Source organism: Chenopodium quinoa, unplaced genomic scaffold (assembly GCF_001683475.1).
Source record: "Chenopodium quinoa cultivar QQ74 unplaced genomic scaffold, ASM168347v1, whole genome shotgun sequence".
In the NCBI taxonomy this organism is placed as follows: Eukaryota; Viridiplantae; Streptophyta; class Magnoliopsida; order Caryophyllales; family Amaranthaceae; genus Chenopodium; species Chenopodium quinoa.
In genome coordinates, this window is record NW_018744284.1 from 873,591 (window position 1) to 895,837 (window position 22,247).

The window sequence follows — 22,247 nt, forward strand, 5'->3', positions numbered from 1 at the left end:
TCCTTGGCTTCTTTCTACAATCTTCTTGCTTCTAACCTCGGTTTTGTATCCATGGGCTTCATTTGGTCGTCTTTGAACCTAGAACCTTAACAAAAACACTAACAACCCGTGAAGCATAGGATACACAAAAATTGCATAATAATAGAGCAAAAGTGAACCAAAACACAAATTTTATCAAATAAACTTGGTTCAAAAACACCCTAAAATCATATCAAATAGCAAGTTATCAAATCCTCCCAAGCTAAGCTTTTGCTCGTCCTCGAGCAAAACAAACATGTCGAACCAAAGGAGGAAAGCAACTTGCTAACATCAATCCAAGGAGAGGCAACAAGGAGGAAGCATAAATACACAAATCCGCATGGTGACAACCATCATCACTTTTAGCACAAGTGAGAAGCAATTTAAACCTCTAAGTCGCCTTAGAGGACGAGTTTTTATCTCGTGAGGGTTTCCAATGAGCTTACCCCACAACTCACACAATCCAAAACACATCGCCAAAAATCACACAATTTTAATTTTCCGCTTAAGTCAACTCATCGGGATATGAGACACAAGCAAGACAAGTGAACAACTTTCAAGAATTACCAATCATACCAATGTACACATGAGTTGGGGGTAGAGAGGAGAGCTAGGCAAGGTTGCACTAGGATAATTCTTTAGACCTTTTACTAGTTCATTATAGCACATCTAGATATTCCAAAGTTGTAACGAGCCCTCTTTCGGTTATAAAATCTCAAAATGCTAGTCCACCTCCCAAAATGCACACCCAAGGCCCCTTTATTATACTCTAACTCGGGAATTTCACAAGAAACAATAAACAACATATTCAACAATGTGTGGGAGGCATCCACAAGTTGACCTCTAAAGAAAAGAAAATCAAAATTTTGAGAATTTTGGGGGAGTTTTTGTTCTCCCTTCTTTTCTATTTTTTTTTTTCAACATCATTGCCCTCGCCTCTTTTAACTGTGAGCGGCGGCTCTTTCTTTATTCGAAACGTGTGGCTTATTATGCCACTTATTACACATATTACAAGTAGAGCTAATTCCCTAATAGAGTTTCCTTTTGGGGAGGAGAGGAGGCACATTAAGGGCACAAGGGGCCGCAATTCGATTCAAACATATCCTACTTTGGGAAAATTTGACAATATCCTATGCTAGACGTGCAATTGAACATTCATCGGCTTTCATTTCATATACACCAATGCAACCAGGATTAACAGACCTCTAGATGACCCCAACTCTTGCATACACCCTTCTAAAAGAACTTTTACTCATCACTCAAGAGTCAAGCAAGCAAAACATATTAGCACCATCATTTGAGTCTCATCCAAGGGCATTTTTTCAAATTATTTTTTTTTTTTGTTTTTTTTTTACGAGGGATATTTACAGCATTAGGCTAATCTAGGCATAAAAATAAACATAACTATACAACTAAATAAAGAGATAAGAGATTCGGATTCAAGGGATTTGGATGTTAGGTAAAAGGGAACAACAATCATGCAAAATCAACATTAGGCTAACACGAGAACAAAACATGAACCAAAGACACATGAGAAAACACTCCCCCCCAAGCTATCATGAACATTGTCCCCAATGTTAAAGCAATGCAAGCACAAAGAGAAGGGGAGGAAGGAACTAACTCATTGGTTCAGGCCCCCTTGGGAGCTTGAGCCCCCGGGGTAGAGATGCCGGTACACATTGTGGAAATCGCCCAACTCTGATCTGAGACTCTCGAAACTTGTTCTCATATTGTCAAAAGAAGTTCTCATGTCTTCGTTTGACTTCCTTAAGGTCTCAAATTCGGTGGTCATGCGGGAAAAATTTGCATTCATGTGGGCGATTTGCTGCTTAAAAGAGAGGTAAGGGTTGTTTTCACTCATCCCTTGACCTTGGTACCCCTCTTGGTGCCCTTGTTGGAACTCGTGTTGTTGATCCAAATGTTGTTGCTGAAATTGTTGATGATGTTGTTGTTGTTGATGTTGTTGATGTTGTTGATGATGTTGATGATGTTGATGTTGTTGATGTTGTTGATGATGTTGTTGTTGTTCACCCCCTTAGGCTTGGTCATCTTCTCCACCCGGAATCCACTCAAAATCCGGCTCAAAGACCCAATTCTCGGGGTTGTAGATGACCGTGGCTTCCGGGTTGGGCAAGGTTGCATAGGGGAACCTACTTACCAACCATGTGTAGGTCCTAGCCCCCTTCATCTTCCTCCAACCAATGCATAGCCTTGAGGGAGCGGATGTCAAGTGTTGTTGGTCCAGGAACGATCTTCAAATCTGCAAAATTAAGATCAAGAAAAACAGCAATAATAGTGATCATCCCCCCAATTGTTATCACTCCTCTCCCCGTGGATACGTCATATAGGTGGTCTACAAGCCATGCCCCTAAATTCAACCTTTCATTACCCTTACACAAGTGCCAAAGAAAAAGCAACTCTCGGTTAGAAACTACACCCGAACTATCTCCCCTAGCAAAAATAGTGTTAGCTATTAGGCGTTGGGATAGTCTAAAGGCGGGATGTACTATGGCCGTGGCCTTGTCGGTCCTAGGATCTCTAGTGAATAAGCCGGTGATTTTTCTCCAAAAAGATCCCGAGTTATGCTTACGGGAAGGCTTATCTTTAGGTCCAAATTTGCCATCCGTTGGCCACCTAAATGCTTGGTTTACTTGTTCTATGGTCATCTTGTGATGGGTGTTCATCAATTGGAAGGTCAAGTAAGGGGGGTTGTTGTGGTTATCTCGGTGGACATATAGTGAGGAGAGGAATTCTAAGGTAAGCCGTTTGTAGGTGTTTGCATGCATTTCTAAGCAATTTGGGACACCGGTTTGAAAGAAAATTTGCCTAACATCGTTCTCTACACCTAAGGCTTCGGCTACTTCATGGTTGTAAAATTTTGTTGGCCGAATTCTTCTCCTACTAATTCTTAGGTAGTTGTTCATGAAATCCGAATTATTAAAGACAATACCTAAGGTGTCCACTTGCGGTGGTTCAACGGTTGGTGGAGGCGGAGGGTTTCTAAGCCTAGCGGAGGAGGTGTTTCTTGGTTGGTTTCTTCTTGACATGATAAAAAAAAAAAAAAAAAAAAAAATTCAAGAACACTTCAAGTAAGCACAACACCTAATGAACAAGGACTTGAAACACACAAGGCTCTAAGTCTTCCACCTAACCAACACACAACAAGAGCAATCCCGAAAATTTACCAACAACAATCTTATCAATTCAAACGATCCAACACCAAAATTGTCAATGCTCTCAATTTACCAACAACAATTCAACAATCCAACACCAAAAGCATCCATACTCACAAAAACCTATCACCAACCAAATTTTCAATGCTCACAATTCACCCAAAAATATTTTTTTTCTTTTATACTACTAAACTAACAATAATCACAAATACTCAACAAAATGTCAACAATTTCAACTATTACTACTCAAAATATCAACCAACAAGCACTTAAACTATATAGGAAGAGCTTGAGATTAGAAAGATTATACCAAGAATGTCGTGGGTGTAGAACCCGCAAATGAACCTTTCTAGTACTCCTTGTTGTTGATTTAAGGCCCTTGTTCACCCAATTTGCTTAGAAAAAATCAAAATTCAAGAAACCCCCAAATCAATTTTGAAAGTTAGGGTTTGAGGAAATTTTGAAATTTTGGGGTTTTGATGGTGAAAAGGGGTAGTAATTTGTGAAAAATGTTGAAAGAGGAGTGAAAATTGTAGTTTAGAGTAAGGATTTGAGTGAAGAATGGAGTTTGAGGGGTGGGAATAAGGTGGTACGGAGAAAAAAAAAATAGTAGTATGGAGTATGGAGTAGGAATGAGAAGGAGATGTTGAGTGAGGAAGAGGAGTGAGAAACGTGGGGGGGGGGGTTGCTGTATGCTTGTTATTATTATTTTTTTTTCAAGGAAATTGGCAAATTGGTGCTTAAACTAAATCTGCACGGACATGCGATGTTCTACACGGACGTGCAGATTTCTGGAGAAATAGCAGCCTCTTCTGTCTTCGAATGCACGGGCGTGCAAAGGTTGGCACGGACGTGCAACCTGGCACGGACGTGCAACCTGGCACGGACGTGCGAAATCTCATAATTCAGTCGTTCTTTTTCTGTATGCTTCTGCCTTCATCTGCACGGACGTGCGATGTTTGCACGTCCGTGCATACCTGATGGTGCACGATTTCTTTTTATATATATATATATATTATTTTATTTTATTTTATACTCCTCCTTTCAACAAATACCTACAAAAGAAATTAAAAAGGAAAAGGTTAGGAATAATAAAATAAAACAAATGAAATATTAGTTTATGAGAGAGAGTGAGGAACTCGGGTTGCCTCCCGGAAGCGCTTCTTTAACGTCACTAGCTTGACGACATTGCGGGATCAAATGTTAGTGAGGAATATCGAACTCATCAAGGTGAACAACTTTGACTTCTTCATTCACAAAACCGTCAAAGTATGCCTTTAGCCTTTGGCCATTTACTTTGAACGGTTCACCATTTTCCTTGGAAATTTGGATTGCAACATATGGAAACACCTTCTTGACAGTAAAAGGTCCACTCCATCTTGATTTTAGCTTACCCGGAAACAACTTCAACCGGGAATTGAATAGTAAGACCTTGTCACCTTCCTTGAACTCTCTTTTGTTGATATGCTTGTCATGCCAAGCCTTGGTCTTTTCCTTGTAGATCTGTGCATTCTCATATGCATCCAATATTAGCTCTTCCGAGGGATGGAGGTCAAGCGACCTCTTTTCACCGGCACTTTGAAGGTTAAAGTTCAACGTTTTAATAGCCCAATGAGCACGATGCTCAAGTTCTACCAGTAAATGGCATGATTTCCCATATACAAGCTTGTAAGGGGTGGTGCCAATGGGAGTCTTGAATGCGGTGCGGTAGGCCCATAGCGCATCTCTAGCTTCGTAGACCAATCCTTTCTAGACCTATCCACCGTCTTCTCTAAGATCACCTTTATCTCCCGGTTTGAAATCTCGGCTTGACCACTTGTTTGTGGGTGGTAAGCCAATGACACCTTGTGCCTCACACCGTACTTCCCAAGAAGAGCTTGGAAGGACCGCTTTGCAAAATGCGAACCTCCATCACTAATGACAGCACGTGGCACCTAGAACCTTGGAAAAATGACCTTCTTGAAGAGTTTGACCACCACCTTAGCATCATTAGTAGGAGATGCAGCCGCTTCTACCCACTTTGACACGTAATCGACGGCCACAAGAATGAATTTATTCCCATAAGAGGTCGGGAAAGGCCCCATAAAATCTATGCCCCATACATCAAAAATCTCCAACTCAAGAATGTTGTTTAATGGCATTTCACTTCTTCTTGAAATATTGCCGGTTCTTAGACACCGGTCACAAGCTTTCACTACACCCCACACATCTTTGAACATTGAAGGCCAATAGAAACCACATTGCAAGATTTTCGCCAAGGTTTTGTTAGCACTCATATGTCCTCCACAAGGTGAGGAGTGACACATTGTGATAACATCTTCAATCTCATCATCCGGGACACACCTTCTAAAAAGGCCATCAACACCTTGTTTAAAGAGTAAGGGGTCATCCCAAAAGTATTGGCAAACATCATGAAGAAACTTCCTTTTTTGTTAATAGGTGAGGTCGGGAGGAAGAATAGAGCAAGACAAATAGTTTGTAATGTCCGCAAACCATGGTGCCGGTGCTTGAAGGATAGAAAATAGTCGATCATCCGGAAATTAATCATCAATTGGCAAATTATCAAGATCACCTACGAAGATAGGAAACCGTGAAAGATGATCGGCCACCACATTTTCGGCACCCTTTTTGTCTCTAATCTCGATATCATAATCTTGCAAGAGAAAGACCCACCGAATCAATCTTGGCTTAGGTTCCTTATTGGACAAGAGGTACTTCAAGGCCGCATGGTCGGTAAAGACTATGACCTTAGAGCCCAACAAGTAGGACCTAAACTTCTCAATTGCATGAACAATGGCTAGAAACTCCTTTTCCGTGGTTGTGTAATTTCTTTGTGCCTCATCCAATGTTTTGCTAGTGTAATAGATAGCATGGAGATTCTTGTCCTTCCTTTGTCCAAGAACGGACCCAACAGCAAAATCCGAAGCATCACACATAAGTTCGAAAGGAAGCTCCCAATTAGGGGGTTGAATGATAGGAGCCGAAATCAAGGCCTCCTTCAACCTATCAAATGCTAGCAAACAATCATTAGTAAACACAAAAGGGGCATCTTTTACCAACAATTGAGTGAGCTGCTTTGCAATTTTTTAAAAATCCTTTATGAACCGGCAGTAAAAACCCGCATGTCCAAGAAAGCTCCTTATCCCCTTCACATTTGTAGGGGGTGGGAGGCGCTCAATTACTTCAATCTTGGCACGATATACCTCAATGCCCCTACTAGAAATCACATGACCAAGAACAATACCCTCCTCTACCGAAATGACATTTCTCCCAATTCAAAACTAAGTTCACCTCTTAACATCTTTTTAACACTTTAATCAAATTTGAAAGACAAGTGTCAAAAGATGAACCAAAAACAGAAAAGTCATCCATGAATACCTCAATTGATGATTCGAGCATGTCGGAAAAAATAGACATCATACACCTTTGAAATGTGGAAGGTGCATTACAAAGTCCAAATGGCATTCTTCGATATGCAAAGGTGCCAAAAGGACATGTGAATGTAGTCTTTTCTTGATCCTCGGGTTGGATTGGGATTTGAAAGAATCCCGAGTATCCATCCAAGAAGCAATAATGACTATGTGATGCTAGTCTTTCCAATATTTGATCAATGAAGGGGAGTGGGAAGTGGTCTTTCCGGGTGGATTTATTTAATTTTCGATAATCAATGCACATCCTCCACCCGGTGACCAACCTCGTAGAAATGGTCTCACCCTTATCATTTTTTATGATGGTCATGCCTCCCTTTTTAGGCACAACTTGAACCGGGCTAACCTACTTACTATCGGAGATAGGGTAGATTATGCCCGCCTCAAGAAGTTTTAAAACTTCCTTTTTCACCACTTCCTTCATGTTGGGATTGAGCCTTCTTTGGTGCTCAATCGAGGAAGCATGATCATCATCAAGTAGAATTTTATGCATGCATATGGTGGGACTTATCCCCTTAATGTCATCAATTTTGTACCCAATGACATCTCTATACTCCCTTAAAACAACAAGGAGTTTCTCAAGAGAGGTGTCATCGAGCTTAGCATTGACAATAACGGGATAACTCTCACTATCATCAAGAAAAGCATATTTAAGTAGAGGGGGAAGGGGTTTAAGTTCAACCTTAGGAGGAGGCGTAGTCCTCTCCTCTTTTGCCTCCATGTTAAGTACTTCAAATTTCATCACCTCGTGGGCCAAAGGTTGGTTGAGTAAGAGATCATACCCCTTTGCTTCTTCACCCTCCTCAACTAAGCTTCCCGTTAGGGTAGCTTGTAAAGGATCTCTTTCATACAATCTTTCTCGGAACTCTTCTAAGTCCCTCTCCAATGTGTCAATTCTATGAACCTCATCAATCAATGGCTTCTTCAAAGTTTGTGAGAATGAAAATGAAATTTTCTCATCTCCCACATTCAAAGTCAATCTTCCTTCCTTCATATCAATCACCACTCCCGCGGTGTTCAAAAATGGTCTCCCCAAAATGAGGGGTACTCTTGCATCTTCTTCCATTTCCATTACCACAAAATCACATGGCACAAATACTCTTCCAACTTGAACCGGCACATCTTCAAGAATCCCCAAGGGTAGCCTAACCGTGTGATCGACTAGTTGTAAGGACATTCTTGTTGGTTTCAAGTCTCCAACTTTCAAACTCTTTGCAATATAATAGGGCATCAAGCTCACACTTGCCCCAAGATCACATAAAGCATCCATAGCTTCCAAATCTCCAATCTTCACCGGTATTGCATAGCTACCGGGGTCACCAAGCTTTTGGGGAAGCTTGTTTTGAATGATTGCACTCACCTCCTTAGGAAGGGAGATGGTTGCTCTCTCTTCAAGCCTACTCTTGTTGGATAGAAGATCCTTCAAAAATTTTGCATAGGTAGGCATTTGTGACATAGCATGAAGAAAGGGGATGTTCACTTGAAGTCCTCTCATGACTTCAAGAAATTTTGAAAACTTCTCATTCAACTTTTTCTCTACAATTCTATGAGGAAACGGAATGGGGGGCTTATATACTCTCATAGGGGGCTTTTCTATTCTTTCTTCATCTCCCTCATCGTTTTTTGTGGCTCCCTCATCACTCTTTTGTTGCTCTTTCCTCTCAACTTCAACTACTTCATTTTCAAAATCATCTTCACCTCTCACCACAACTCCCTCATCTCTCTTTTGTGGCTTCTCTTCACTCATAATCGGGCCCTCATAACCTCTCCCCAATCTCAAAGTAATAGCCTTAGCTTGCTCCCTTGGGTTCACTACCGTTGAGCTTGGAAAGTGACCACTAGGATTGGAGGATGAACTTCCAACCTATTGTGCAATTTGAGCCAATTGGCTCTCCATTATCTTGTTGTGCGCTTGAAGTTGTTGGCTGTTTACATTCATATCCGCATTGCTCCTTATTTGTTGTGTCATGAAAGTTTCAAGAACGGATTCAAGGCTAGTCTTTTGAGGAGGTGGAGGAGGAGGAGTGGGTTATATTGTGATCTTTGATGGTTTTGATCCCTTTGGTTAGGGTGGCGGTATGGAGCTTGTTGATTTTGAGAATGGGATTGGTTGTAGTGGTTTTGAGGTTGGTTTTGGTTTTGGTTATAGTTATTTTGTGGGGGGCCTTGGTTGTGTTGCTTCCATCCCATGTTTTGTTGGGGTTTTCAACTTTGATTGTAGGATTGGGAGTATTGCTCATTTCTTTTCCCAATTGTCGCTGCTTGCTCTTGATTTGTTGAGTTGCAATAAGAGGACAAGTGATCATTTCCTCCACAAGTCTCACAAGACATGACTTGTGAGGAAGAGCTTGAGGGTGTGAGGGTGGCCTGATCTAGCTTGTGAGCTAGCATATCAAAATTTGATGCAATAAGATTTATTGCACTAAGATCATGAATTCCGCCCTTCTTTGTTTGAGGTTGCCTTCGGTCACCTCCATATGCATAATGCTTGGCCACTTCTTCAATCATCTTATATGCATCATCCACCGATAGCTTTTTGAGGCTACCACCGGCCCCGGAATCAAGGTTGTCCCTTGAAATAGGAGTAAGACCGTCATAGAAGCTTTGTACAATGATCCATGATGTAAAACCATGGTGGGGGAATTTCCTTGTGTAATCTTTGAAACGCTCCCAAGCTTCACTCAAGGTTTCATCAATGTCTTGATTGAAATTTGTGATCTTTCCTCTCAATTCGGCGGTCTTTTTCGGAGGACAATACTTTCCAAGAAAGGCTTTAGTGACTTCGTCCCATGTACTCAATGATCCCTCTTCAACCGTTCTCAACCAATGCTTTGCTTTATCACGGAGGGAGAATTGAAAACATGTGCATACGGATGAACTCTTCCGAAATTTTGTTTTGCTTGATGGTTGTACACAACTTAAGAAAGTTGTCCAAATGAGCAAAAGGACACTCATGAGGACTACCTCCGAATTGATCGCTTTGAATCAGACGGATGAGTTGAGGTGAAAGCTCAAAGTTGTTTGCATTTGTGGTGGGAAGACGTATGCCACTCCGAAGTTGGAATGCGTTGGGGTGGACATAGTCTCGTAGGAGAGGTTGTGGAGGATTCTCTCCCATGTTATCTTCTTCGTTAGCTCCAAAAACCTCTTCCGGATCGGAATCCGAATATACAATCGAAAACTCGGGTGTGCCGTGCAAGAGTCTCCTCACGTTTCTCAAAGTCCTATTTAGCTCTGGATCAATGGGAATAAGCGGTGATTGCTTACTCTTTCGTGTCATGCAAAGTCAAACAAAGCTAAGAAAAACGTTAGCAATGACTATCACAAGTTAAACACACAAAAACAAGAAAATAAGGCAAGAAAACTACTATACATATACACACATCTAGTCTCATTCAACAATAATACATTCAATGTGACTTTGCCTCCCCGACAACGGCGCCAAAATTTGATAGGCCGTCATTGAGCCTACCAAAATATATAATTCCTATCTTGGTCTCACTAACTAATAGCAAGGGTAATAAAGGGTCGAAATTGGGTTGGTTTTGAGTAACTTCTACTAATTCAATTCAACTAAAACTAAGAGGAGATTAACAATATTTAGAGGAATCTAGGTCTTGGGTTATACCACTCAACTTCATCACAATTCACAATTAGCATGCAAAAAACAAGGTAAATTAATGGGATAAATTAGGGGAAGTCATCTAAGGCACCCAACTACTCTCTCAGTCTAGAGGGATTACTTGAATCATGAATACAACCTACTCTCGTGGTTACAAAGAATAAAACAAGTGTTAAAGCATAATCACGATGACACAAACATTCCCTTGACCGGAAATTCCTATACTCATGGCATTTCGGGTCAATCAAGCACAAGGGAGCTAACTCAAGTTCATCTCTCGATCCTTCGTTGAGAAAGCTTGGATAAATAGTTCTAGCAATGGCCATATACAAGAACTAAGCAATTAAACCACTTAAGCTCAACTAATTAACATCCCACAACAACCAAATTATTACATGCAACAAGTAATTAGTGACTACATTGAGGGTTTTACCCAAACCCTAGAAATTAGACTACTCACAATCCATGGAGATTAGAGCAATTAAAGATTTCAAGCAATTCATGAACAAGTTCAAACTAAGGACTAAGCTAATTAACAATCTAAACATGCAAGAACTAGCAAATAATTAATAACAAAGTAAAGAGAAGTAGAAAAGATGAGTAAGAAATGGTTACTATGAAGCTTCAAAGTGAGAAACAATGGTGGAAATTGTCTTCTACAATGGTTGAAATTGAATATTTCCAAGCTAATAATTAGAATCTAACTAATGACTTGAGAATTTAATGTTCTAAGATTGCAAAACTAAGAGAAAGCTCTAAAAACCTTGTTGCCCGTACAAATGAGCTCAAAGGGGTATTTATAAGACCCCCAAATAAAAAGGACGGAAAAACCGAGGAAAGAGTTCGACTGCAGGTCTGCACGGACGTGCCAGATTTGGCACGAACGTGTAGAAGGGTCAGAAAGGAGGCAGAAGCTACTGCCAAGAATCGAGCAGGTCTGCACGGACATGCTGATTTTGGCACGGACGTGCAGCCACATCTGCACGGACGTGCCTAATTAAGCACGGTCGTGCAGGACTTGGCAGAATGTTGTAACTTTCTGGAGCCTCCTGCACGGACGTGCAAGGTTTGGCACGGCCGTGCAGGGTCTTCTAAGCCCTTTTTCCATCTTTTCTTCTATATTGCTCCTTTCCTTGGCTTCTTTCTACCATCTTCTTGCTTTTAACCTCGGCTTTGTATCTATGGGCTCCATTTGGTCGTCTTTGAACCTAGAACCTCAACAAAAACACTACCAACCCGTGAAACATAGGATACACAAAAATTGCATAATAATAGAGCAAAAGTGAACCAAAACACAAATTTTATCAAATAAACTAGGTTCAAAAACACCCTAAAATCATATCAAATAGCAAGTTATCATCCACCCGGACACCGACTATGCCTTCTTCGACTTGAGGTACAAATACGCAACAGAGGTATTTGATACTCAAGTCCTCGGGCTAAAGCAGCCGGCGCCCTTCGAGGAGTGGGCCGGCATAGGGGATGATCAGGCAGAAGAAGAAGTGCCGGGTGGGGAAAAGGAAACCCAACCCCAGCAAACACAGGATGCCCCTAATGCCGGTCAGGGCTAGCAACCGGAGCAGCAGCCACAGCAGTAGTAGGATGCAAAAATTTTCTTTCTTTTTACCGGACCACGAGCCGTGAATTTCTGTATCACTTTCCCAGACAGGGGTCCAGTTAACATTTTAATTTAATTTATATATATATGCCAACTGTGTCGGTTGCCTTTGTTCATTTTTTGCTTCAATTTTTTGCAATTTTGCTGTGAATGAAATTTGCTATATACCGGATGCTTATGCTATGTCTGACCCTGGACGATTGTTTGCTTATGGTTGCCAACTCTAAGTAGGCAATCATCTATAATCATCTGGATGAAAGAATAGGTGGTTTTTGACCGTTATACAACAGGACTGAGCCAAATTGATTATGCCGGCTGCGCCGGCTGAATCAAACTAAGGTCACACGCTTGCCCGGCTGCAGGTTTATTGAAATCGTAGCTGGCTGTAATGCTTTTTGGCAAAAGCCGGTTACGTACTAAAATACAGATTACCGCCTGCACTGCGTTGGGGCAATAGCGGGGTGTAATCTATGAAGATTCACCGGCTGTATTGCCTTGGGGTTATAGCCGGTTGTTATCTATGTTTATAATTCACCAGGTGTATTGCCTTGGGGAAATAGCCAGGTGAATTTTAAAGTCAACAGGGTTGTACTTCAGTATGGAAGCTAGGGCCGGCTGTAGTGCTTTTTGGAAAAAGCCGGCCGCTTAACAAGACTTAATTCACCGTCTGTATTGCCCTTGGGGCAATAACCGGGTGTATCTTGATTGTGATAGGTCATTCAAACGGCCATTGGTTATCTTTAACTAAACCGGTTAAAGCCGTTCGAGTTTATGACGCATAGAACAATGTACCACCCGGAAGGGAGATGTTCTCTTCGACGAATTCACCCGGAAGGGCGTCGCCAGATGCCTGTTCATGGTTAGAGCAGGCGGTTTAAAATATACTGGCCTTGGGCCTTTTAAATAGCTAAGTTAGGTACCTAGCTTTCTACTCATTCTGAGCAAACGGGTGCCCGGTTGTGCATCGCACAAGTGGGACTTAAAAGGTGCCTGGTTGTGCATGGCACATGGGACTTAAAAGATGCCCGGGTGTGCATTGCACATGGGACTTAAAAGGTGCCCGGTTGTGCATGGCACATGGGACTTAAAAGATGCTCGGATGTGCATTGCACATGGGACTTAAAAGGTGCCCGGTTGTGCATGGCACATGGGACTTAAAAGATGCCCGGGTGTGCATTGCACATGGGACTTCATACAAAAAATTGAAATAAAGTATTCTTTTCATTCATTTACTTTATTTACAAGAATATTTACAATCTCCTTAGAAGTAGTACTTTTTCAAGTTATCTACATTCCAGGTTCTGGCTAACTACCTGCCGTCTGGTGTTTCCAAGCGGTAGGTGCCACCTCTAACTTCTTCAAGAATCCGGTAGGGGCCTTTACAATTAGGGGTTAGCTTTCCTTGCTCATTTGCCCTACCGATTGCTTCCATTTTACGTAGCAAGAAGTCCCCCACTTTGAGGGGCTGCTTGTGTACTCTTTTGTTATAAGCCCTTGTCATTCTCAGACGATATATCTCATGACGCAAGGCGGCATTGCCCCTGCGCTCCGAGAGTGAATCCAATGCAAGACGCATGACCTCCCAATTAGCCTCTTTGTCATAGAGCATGACTCGGAGTGTTGGCTCATAAAGTTCAATAGACAGGACGACTTTAATGTCGTATGTCATGAGAAACAAGGTTTCACCGGTTGCCCCCTTTTCAGTTGTTCTGATGGCCCAAAGGACGTGAGGTAACTCATCCTCCCAAAGACCGCCAGCTCTTTCAATCTTCTTTTTTATGCCGTCTGAGATGAGCTTGTTGAAGGCTTCAACTTCGCCGTTTGCTTGGGGCCGGCCTACGGATGCGAAACAGTGTGAGATCCCCTGATCTCCCAACCAACCCTTGAGGGTGGACGTTTCGAACTGAGGACCCTTGTCAAACACTATAGACATAGGAACCCCAAACCGGGTGATGATGTTCCTCCAAATGAAGGAGATGACATCCTTTGTCTTGATGCCTTTAACCGCCTCTGCCTCGACCCATTTGGTGAAGTAGTCTACAACCACCAGAATATATCTTCGGCCGCCTGTGGCAGGCGTATAGGGACCTAAGATGTCCATGCCCTATTTTGCAAATGGAACCGGGCTGTAGATAGCCGTCAGGTCTGTTACCGGACGGTGTATGAGCCGGCCAAACCTCTGGAACTTGTCATATTTCTTCACCAATTCCATGGCGTCTGCCTCAAGGGTGGGCCAAAAGTAGCCTTGCCGCCTAGCCCTCTTTGATAGAGTCCTGCCGCCTATATGTGATGCACAAAAGCCCGCATGCAGGTCCTCTAGCACTTCTTTTTCCCTTTCTGCGGTAACACACTTCAGCAACGGCTGGAGGTAGCCCTTTCTGAAGAGTTCCCCCTTGTACATTTCGAAGCTCGAAGCTCGCTTTTTCAGTGCTGCCGCTTCTGAAGGGGCATCCGCCAGAGTGTCGTCTACCAAATATTCCCGGATGGGGTCCATCCAGGTTGAGCTTCGGTCAAGATATCCAATGGGATCATGCTCAATACTTCTTTTTTCCATGACCTCCCAGAAGACTAACTTAGGCGTATCACAAGTGGCGGATGAGGCCAGTTTGGACAAAGCATCCGCCTGATTGTTTTCTGACCGGGGCACCTGACTTAAATGAAATTCGTCAAGTGTCCCCGCCTCATCTTTGACCGCCTGAAGATATTTGATCATTGCCAGATGGGTGGCCTCGTAGTCACCATTGAATTGGCTAACGATCAATGGAGAATCAGAACAGGCGTCAACCTTTCTTGCCCCTGCCGCCTTACACATGCGTATACCGGCTAACAGGGCCTCATACTCAGCTTCATTGTTTGAAGCTTGAAATTTGAACCGTAGTGCATATTCATATGTATCCCCTTCCGGGGATTTGCAAATTACGCCTGCACCACAGCCGTTCAAGGTAGAACTTTCGTCTACGAATAACTTCCAAACCTGATCGGTATTTTCCGGCTGTGCTGACCTAGTCATTTCAACAATGAAGTCAGTAAACGTCTGACCTTTTACTGCCCGCCTAGGTTCGAAAGTTATCTCCAAGCTTTGCATTTCAACAGCCCACTTGATCATTCTGCCGGATGACTCTATAGTAGTCATTGGACGATTGAGTGGCTGATTAGTATAGACAATCACTGGATGAGCCAAGAAGTAGGGATTCAACCACTTGACTGCTTTGTAAAGAGCAAGCCCAAACTTTTCGATCATTGGGTACCAGAGCTCAGCATTTTTGAGTATATGGCTGATGAAATACACTAAGAGCTCTTTGCCGCCTCTCTCAGCAAGGAGAACAACACTAAGGGAGTGATCTGAGACAGTTAGGTACATGTAGAGAACCTCCTTAGGCAGGGGACTCACTAGCCTTGGCAAAGAGTGCAAGTGTTCCTTTAACCTCTGAAATACCGCCTCAACTTCTTCTCCCCATTCAAATCTAAACCTCTTCCTGATTGCTTGGAAGAAGTAAAGGCACTAGTCACCTGACCGGCTGAGGAATCTTCCTAATGCCGCCAGGCAACCGGTAAGTTTCTAGGCCTCTTTGACGGTGCGGGGTGACTTCATATCAATCACCGCCTGTACCTTCTCCGGATTGGCCTCTATGCCTCTTTAATCAATCAGAAATCCGAGAAACTTCCCAGACTCAACACCAAAAACACACTTTTTGGGATTGAGCATGATCTTGTGCCGCCTGAGGGTGGTGAAGGATTCTCGGAGGTCGGCTAGGTGATCCGCCTGTAGCTTGGATTTGACTATCATGTCATCAATATACGCCTCTACGTTCCTTCCGATTTGGTTGATGAAAACCGTGTTAATCATTCGTTGGAAAGTACCAGGCACATTCTTCAACCCAAACGGTATCACCGTGTAGCAGTACAACCCCTGATCAGTGACGAAGGCCGTCTTCTCCTGATCCTTCTTCCATAGGGGGATCTGATGGAAGCCTGAGTAGGCGTCCATGAAGCTCATCAATGCATGGCTGGCTGTAGAGTCGACTAGGTTGTCGATCTTAGGAATTGGATAGCTATCCTTTGGACATGCCTTGTTCAGATCTGTGTAATCTACACACATCCTCCAGGTACCATTCGGCTTCTTGACAAGTGTTTCGGGGTTTTCTGATGTCCTGCGGGAGAGTTACAATTCCGAGACTGGAACCGGACGCCTGTACCTGCAAAACAAATGGATGCTCCGGATGATTGGAGATCCGCCTCCGACGGTCAAGTTAGTACCTGATTAAGGAGTAATTAATGCGGAAATCAAAGTGATTGGGTCTCTCTAGATGAGAGTGTTTAATGTGTGTAATCTGCGTAATCCTCCTTAATGAGGATTAAGGGAGGTATTTATAACCTCGGGAAACGTGCCAATCCTAGGTTTAGGTTAACCTTGGGCTGATTGGGCTTCCCTCGGACGTTGGGCCTAGGTGGTCGACTTCTCCATTAGGCATGGAGTATGCCACGTGTCATGACATAATAGGTCCAGGGTGGACGAATAAGCGTGTGCCACGTGGCAAGCCCTGAGAGGTCCAATTGGGGGACACTTGGCAGGACCTGATTGGCCCACGTGGCGCATTACGATTGGTGGGAGCAAAATCCCCTAATCATTTGCCCCTCACAGGTGGCACGTGACTGGTCACGTGTTACCTGTGACAGGTGTCGCCCTGTAACAGGCGACGGCCTGCTACAGGTGTCACTCGGCGAAAGGCCGAGAGATTCTTATTTTGAATTCCGGAAGTGACCCTTCGCCTTCTCACTTCGCCTATATAAGGGAGTGTTGCCTTCGGTCATTTTCACACTTGAGAACTTTGTGAGAGAACATTCGGACCCCTGAACTTGCTCTGACATTTTGGACCCTTTCTGCCTACCGCCTGCTCTGACAAGCCGACTGCAAAGGATTTTCAGAACTTCATCAATCGTCACTCGTTCAGGTAACCGTCGGTTCTCTTACTCTTAATTTTCTCTTTACTTTATTCTTTTTTGAAATGGCACCACGGAAGCACACGACACGACCTAGGTTAGCGATCAGCCGGTCACCGAGGACGGCTGAATCTAGGACTAGGAGTGCTGCCTGCCCTTTTCTGGACCCATCTTTGCCCTTTATACAAAGTCCGACTGTATCTGTGTCTATGCAGAACATGATGGCCAGAACAAAAAAGACGGCTAGGATCTCGAACTCAGACGGCTCCTCCCACCGGGTGCCGATTAGTGAAACATCTGACCAGGCGCCAGATGTGGAAGTGAAACAAAGCGGCTTGAAAGCCGGTAGTTCTGAGGGAGGAGTCAAAGTGACCCCTTCCCATTTTACAGTTGACAATTCTACATTCTCTCCTGCTCCTTTTAAAGGAGAGGAGGCGGGCCCCTCCGGGAGAGGGGAGGAGTCGTCCTCTTCGGACTCGTCAGAGGACGAATCCGAGTCTAGCTCTTCTGGCCATGCTTCTCTGGACACAGAAGAGAAAAACAGTCGCCTACAAGAGGCGAGGCTTTCCCACGCAGTTGAGAAGGGGGACAATTGGGCGGAGCCATCCGCCTCTCACCGAGAGCAAAATACCCCCTACTACTGCACGGTACCTCGGGGCCGGATTCACGGCCATGCAAGAAAAGGTGGGGAGCTTTATCGCAAACCACACAATGGGCCCCGGCTTTTTAGTGTTCGTGCCGGATCCAGAAGACACAGTCGTCTGGCCGGCTGGTACTAGTTATGATGGCACCTGCTTTGGCTGCTACGAGGCGGCCATCAAGGCTGGGCTGCGCTTCCCACTGCATCCGGCTGTTCAGCGGATCTTGGATGGGTATGAGTTGGGGTTATGGAAGTTAGCCCCAAACTCCTGGGTCAACGTACTCGGCTATGTGGCCGAGTACGAACTGCACGGGGTGGAGCCGAACTTCGAGGCTTTCGCCCACATGAACTACCTCAGCCGGACCCCTAAGGCAGGCGGTACCGGCTGGTATCAATTGACGAGCCACAGGGGCTACCTCATGACAAGAGGTAAAGCAAACAAATGGAAGGAATGGCGGAGCACCTTCCTTATCATTGAGAGTTCAGACACAGAGCTGAACAAGCGCTTCAACAGGTGGAACAGGAATCCGCCCCTTCTTGCAGGCGGCCGCAACATGCCGCCTGTTCCCCCCAAGGCTAAGAAAGAGATCCTAGGTAAAGGACTCTTCAAAGTAGAGTCGAAGGTGAACTCTACTTCAGGGGTACGAGAGCAAGTACCCCTGCACTGCGTCCCGAGCTTCAAATGGCTCTACGACGAGTACTTTTTGGCCGCCTGTGGCCTCAGCAGTCGGTGCTCAAGAGGTAGCCGGCCTGTCGAATACTCTGTTGTTCCATGCATTTCTGTTATGACTTTTATTAACTTTGCTATTTGTTTTTGCAGCGGACGCCATGAGAAAAATTACCGCCTCCAAGACTACGGCGGCCATGTTGCGGGCCTCCATCATGCAACAGTCTTCCACCGACCCCCCCAACAAGGGGGCACCCTTGGTGGGCTTCGAACCTTTCACTCTCTTTTTGGAGTTGTGTTTATGCATATACTGACTCTTTTCTTCTTTTTTAGACGGGCGCTCCAAGAGCTTCTTCTTCCCAACAGTCGGACTCCAAGGCCCGGAGGACGACTGTTGCAAGCTCTCCTGGTTCTGCCAGGAAACAAGCGGCGGCTGAGAAACAGCCGGCCACTCCTTCCAAAACTCCAATTGGGCCGCCTAGAAGTATGAAGTTGTCCTTGTAAATTTTAGACTTGCTCCCTTCTTTACTAGGTCTAATCCGTTTGTCTTTGCTTAATGCAGCCGGCCCTCAGGAGCCTAACTTGGTCGAGGTGGCTAAGTCTATGATCAAGGCCGTTACTCCAGCTAAAAATGAGGCGGTCAGGGGTGTCGGCACACTTGACCTAGACGGGATTGCAGGAGTCCTTGCTGAGGTATACTTAACACATTTTTCAGTATTTGAATTCCAGGACGCCTCTTTTTTTTTTTTTTTTTTGGAAACTGACGCATGTTCCCCTTTTTACTTAGGCCCTGCTCCGAGTAAACGGCCTCCGTAAGCCGCTTGACAGGAAGAACAAAGAGGTAAAGGCTGCAAAGGCTATGGCCGCCTCTGACTGTGATAAGGCAATGTTTCAAATTGCCCAAAATAAGGTTCTGGCAATTGATATTCTTTATTATCAGGCGCAGGCTACCGCCGCTATCCGGGCTCAGTTAGAGGCGGCCCAGAAGAGGAATAGCGAGCTGGAGGCGACCATCGACAATCTCAAGGCCGAGCTGAGACCTCTTCGCCAAAAGATGTCCTCATACAACACCTTAAAGAAATCCTTGGCGGCTGTTAAGGAACGCCTGGTGACCCAGGAGAAGAGTCTTACTCAAGAACTCTCGGAAAAGGCCGAGCAAGAAAAGAAAGAGCTGGTCCGGGAGATGATGGAAGACTCTGCTCAAATCCAGCGCATGACTTGGGGCCGCCTCTTCCCCAATGCCGACTTTGCCTCCTGGGAAAAAACGTACCGCCAGTGTTCTGATAGATATAATCAAGAGATCCTGGCGGCTGCTGAGGAAGAGGCGTTGGAGGAGGAGGAGCAGTCGGTAGTGGCGCTTGTGCCGCTTGCGGGTAAGGCATCGAAGAAGGATGCGGCTGAAGCCGAGTCCAGCAAAAAGAGTGCTGACCAGGCGCCAGCTGCTAATATTGAAGATCTGCTCCCTTCTTAAGCTTTATGTCTTCTTTCCACGACCTGCGTGCCGTTTGTTTGTATTTACCCGGCCAGGGGGCCGGGGCTCTGAATATTTGGCCGGTCTTTAATGACCGGCTTCCTTTTAATGAATTTTTGTGTTTTGCTTCAAATTTGTTTAAGTATTGAATATTCTGATATCCAATTACACATTATACCGACTGTTTTACATGGCCGATAGTTGCAGACAGGTACGGATAGTTAGTCACGCCGCCTATGCCCCTGATCGACTGGTTGTCTGTTTCCAGGCTAGGCGATCAGTCGGCCATTTATACAATCGGTATTCGACCCATTTTAAAGACTGGATCCCCTTTAGGCAGGCGGTCCTGTCATTTGTAAAATTAACCAAGTAGGAAAGTGGTTTCCTACCTGTCATGTTTTTAGGCTAGAGACTTTAGGCAATCTAGGCCGACTGTTCCCCGCCACATTTAATCTAGTGTGAATAGGTGTTGTATGAACACCTTTTTAGTTTCATACTAAATTTTTAAGGAGTGACCAAGTAAACATGATTGTTACCTAGTTGCCGAGTGACTGAGTAGTAGAGGTTTCAAGCGGTGGGTACCGGTTGCTCCCCTTTATTTGCCAATGTTTGTTGGCTATCAACTCATAAGATACCGACTGTTCTTATCCCAAGTAGTCCAGTCGGTTGGTTGACACGGATGGTTACTGCGAACGCTTGTTTGACCTGATTAGTCAGTTAAGTGAGAGGTATCCTTGTCCGGGAAACAGCTACGTGGTTGTCTTGTTTAGACAATCGTATAGGTGCCGTGTAATGATTTTATAGAACAATGTTCAACCCAAAAGGGAGCTGCTCTCTGTGACGAATTTCATCCGGATGGATGCCGTCGGACGCCTGCTATAACGTTGGGACAGGTCGAATTGAATTTTTATATTTTGATCAGTTGGCTTGACGCCTGGTCTGATTATTTTAGCCATGAGCCTTTGATAGTTCTTGGTGAACTTTATTATGGGAGAGTAGCCGGTTGAGTGAAACAAGCGGCATGCCCCTCTTAAGTAAGAATAAAAATTAAACATGGAGAGTAGCCGACTGTTTGTCAGTAGGCATGCCCCTCTTAGGTAAAAATGAAAACTAAATATGGAGAGTAGCCGATTGTTTGTTAGTAGGCGTGCCCCTCTTAGTACAAAATTGAATGAAACTGCAAACTTTTATTAAGTAGCCCTTGACTATTTACATCATTCAAAAGAAATATTTCTTAAGATTATCTACATTCCAAGTTCGAGGCAACGGTTAGCCGTCTGGTGTTTCCAGACGGTAGGTACCGTCCCTGACCTCTTCACAGATTCGGTAGGGTCGTTCCCAGTTGGGAGTTAGTTTGCCAGACTCATTAGCCCTACCAACTGCTTCCATTTTTCTAAGTACAAAGTCCCACACTTTGAGTGGACGCCTGTGTACTTTTTTGTTGTATGATCTAGTCATTCTCAGGCGGTAAATTTCATGGCGCAAGACAGCATTGCCCCTCCTTTCAGGGAGTGAGTCTAATGTCAGGCGCATGGCTTCCCAGTTTGCCTCTTCGTCATATAGCATTACTCGAAGAGTCGGCTCGTAGTGTTCTATTGGAAGAACAGCTTCCGCACCATAAGTTAGGAGGAATGGAGTTTCTCCAGTCGCCCCTTTTTCAGTCGTCCTAATGGCCCAAAGAACATGTGGTAATTCATCCGCCCATAGGCCGCCTGCTCGTTCAATCTTTTTCTTGAGACCGTCTGAGATGATTTTATTAAAGGCTTCTACCTGGCCGTTTTCTTGTGGACGGCCGACAGATGCAAAGTAGTGTGCAATTCCTTGGTCACCCAACCAGCTTTTGAGAACAGGCATCTCAAATTGGGGACCATTATCAAAAACCATAGACATGGGAACCCCGAACCGAGTGATGACATTTTTCCAAATGAATGAAATTACATCCTTCGTCTTGATTCCCTTTACAGCCTCCGCCTCTACCCATTTAGTGAAGTAGTCGACTACAACAAGTATGTACCTCCTTCCGCCTGTAGCAGGCGTATATGGACCCAGAATATCCATGCCCCACTTAGAAAACGGTAGTGGGCTATGAATGGTAGTGAGGTCAGTAGCCGGACGGTGAATTAGCTTGCCAAACCTTTGACACTTGTCACATTTTTTCACCATCTCCATTGCATCTGCTTCTAAAGTAGGCCAAAAGTAGCCCTGCCGCCTTGCCCGTTTAGCAAGCGTCCTACCGCCTATATGGGAAGCACAGTAACCGGAGTGAAGATCGTCCAGTATCTCTCGCCCCTTTTCTGGAGTAACACACTTCAAGAAGGGTTGAAGGTACCCCCTTTTGTGAAGTTCTCCCTTTATCATTTCAAAACTGGTTGCTCGTTTTTTCAGTGCTGCCGCCTGTTGATGATCATCCGGCAGGGTACCGTTTGTCAGATATGCCCTGATTGGATCCATCCAGGTTGAGCTTCTGTCTAGGATTCCAATAGGGTCTTCCTCGATGCTTCTCTTCTCCATTACTTCCTAAAAAACAGTTCGAGGAGTATCACAAGAAGCGGATGATGCTAATTTTGAAAGTGCATCCGCCTGGTTGTTTTCTGATCTCGGCACTTGAGTCAGACGAAAATCTTCAAGGGATTCGACCGCCTGTCGTACCGCCTGTAAATACTTGATCA

The 22,247-nt window shown here is 44.4% G+C and overlaps 1 protein-coding gene across 1 annotated transcript; it reads right to left on the minus strand.

Moving 5' to 3' along the window:
- Nucleotides 1-5,731: 5,731 nt before the first annotated feature.
- LOC110695013 lies at nt 5,732-8,366 on the minus strand. Its single transcript, XM_021872207.1, has 3 exons — nt 8,196-8,366; nt 6,974-8,039; nt 5,732-6,204 (listed from the first exon to the last, which is right to left on the minus strand). The coding sequence occupies exons 1-3, from the start codon at nt 8,364-8,366 to the stop codon at nt 5,732-5,734; spliced, it is 1,710 nt and encodes a 569-aa protein (XP_021727899.1).
- Between the last annotated feature and the right edge of the window lie 13,881 nt (nt 8,367-22,247).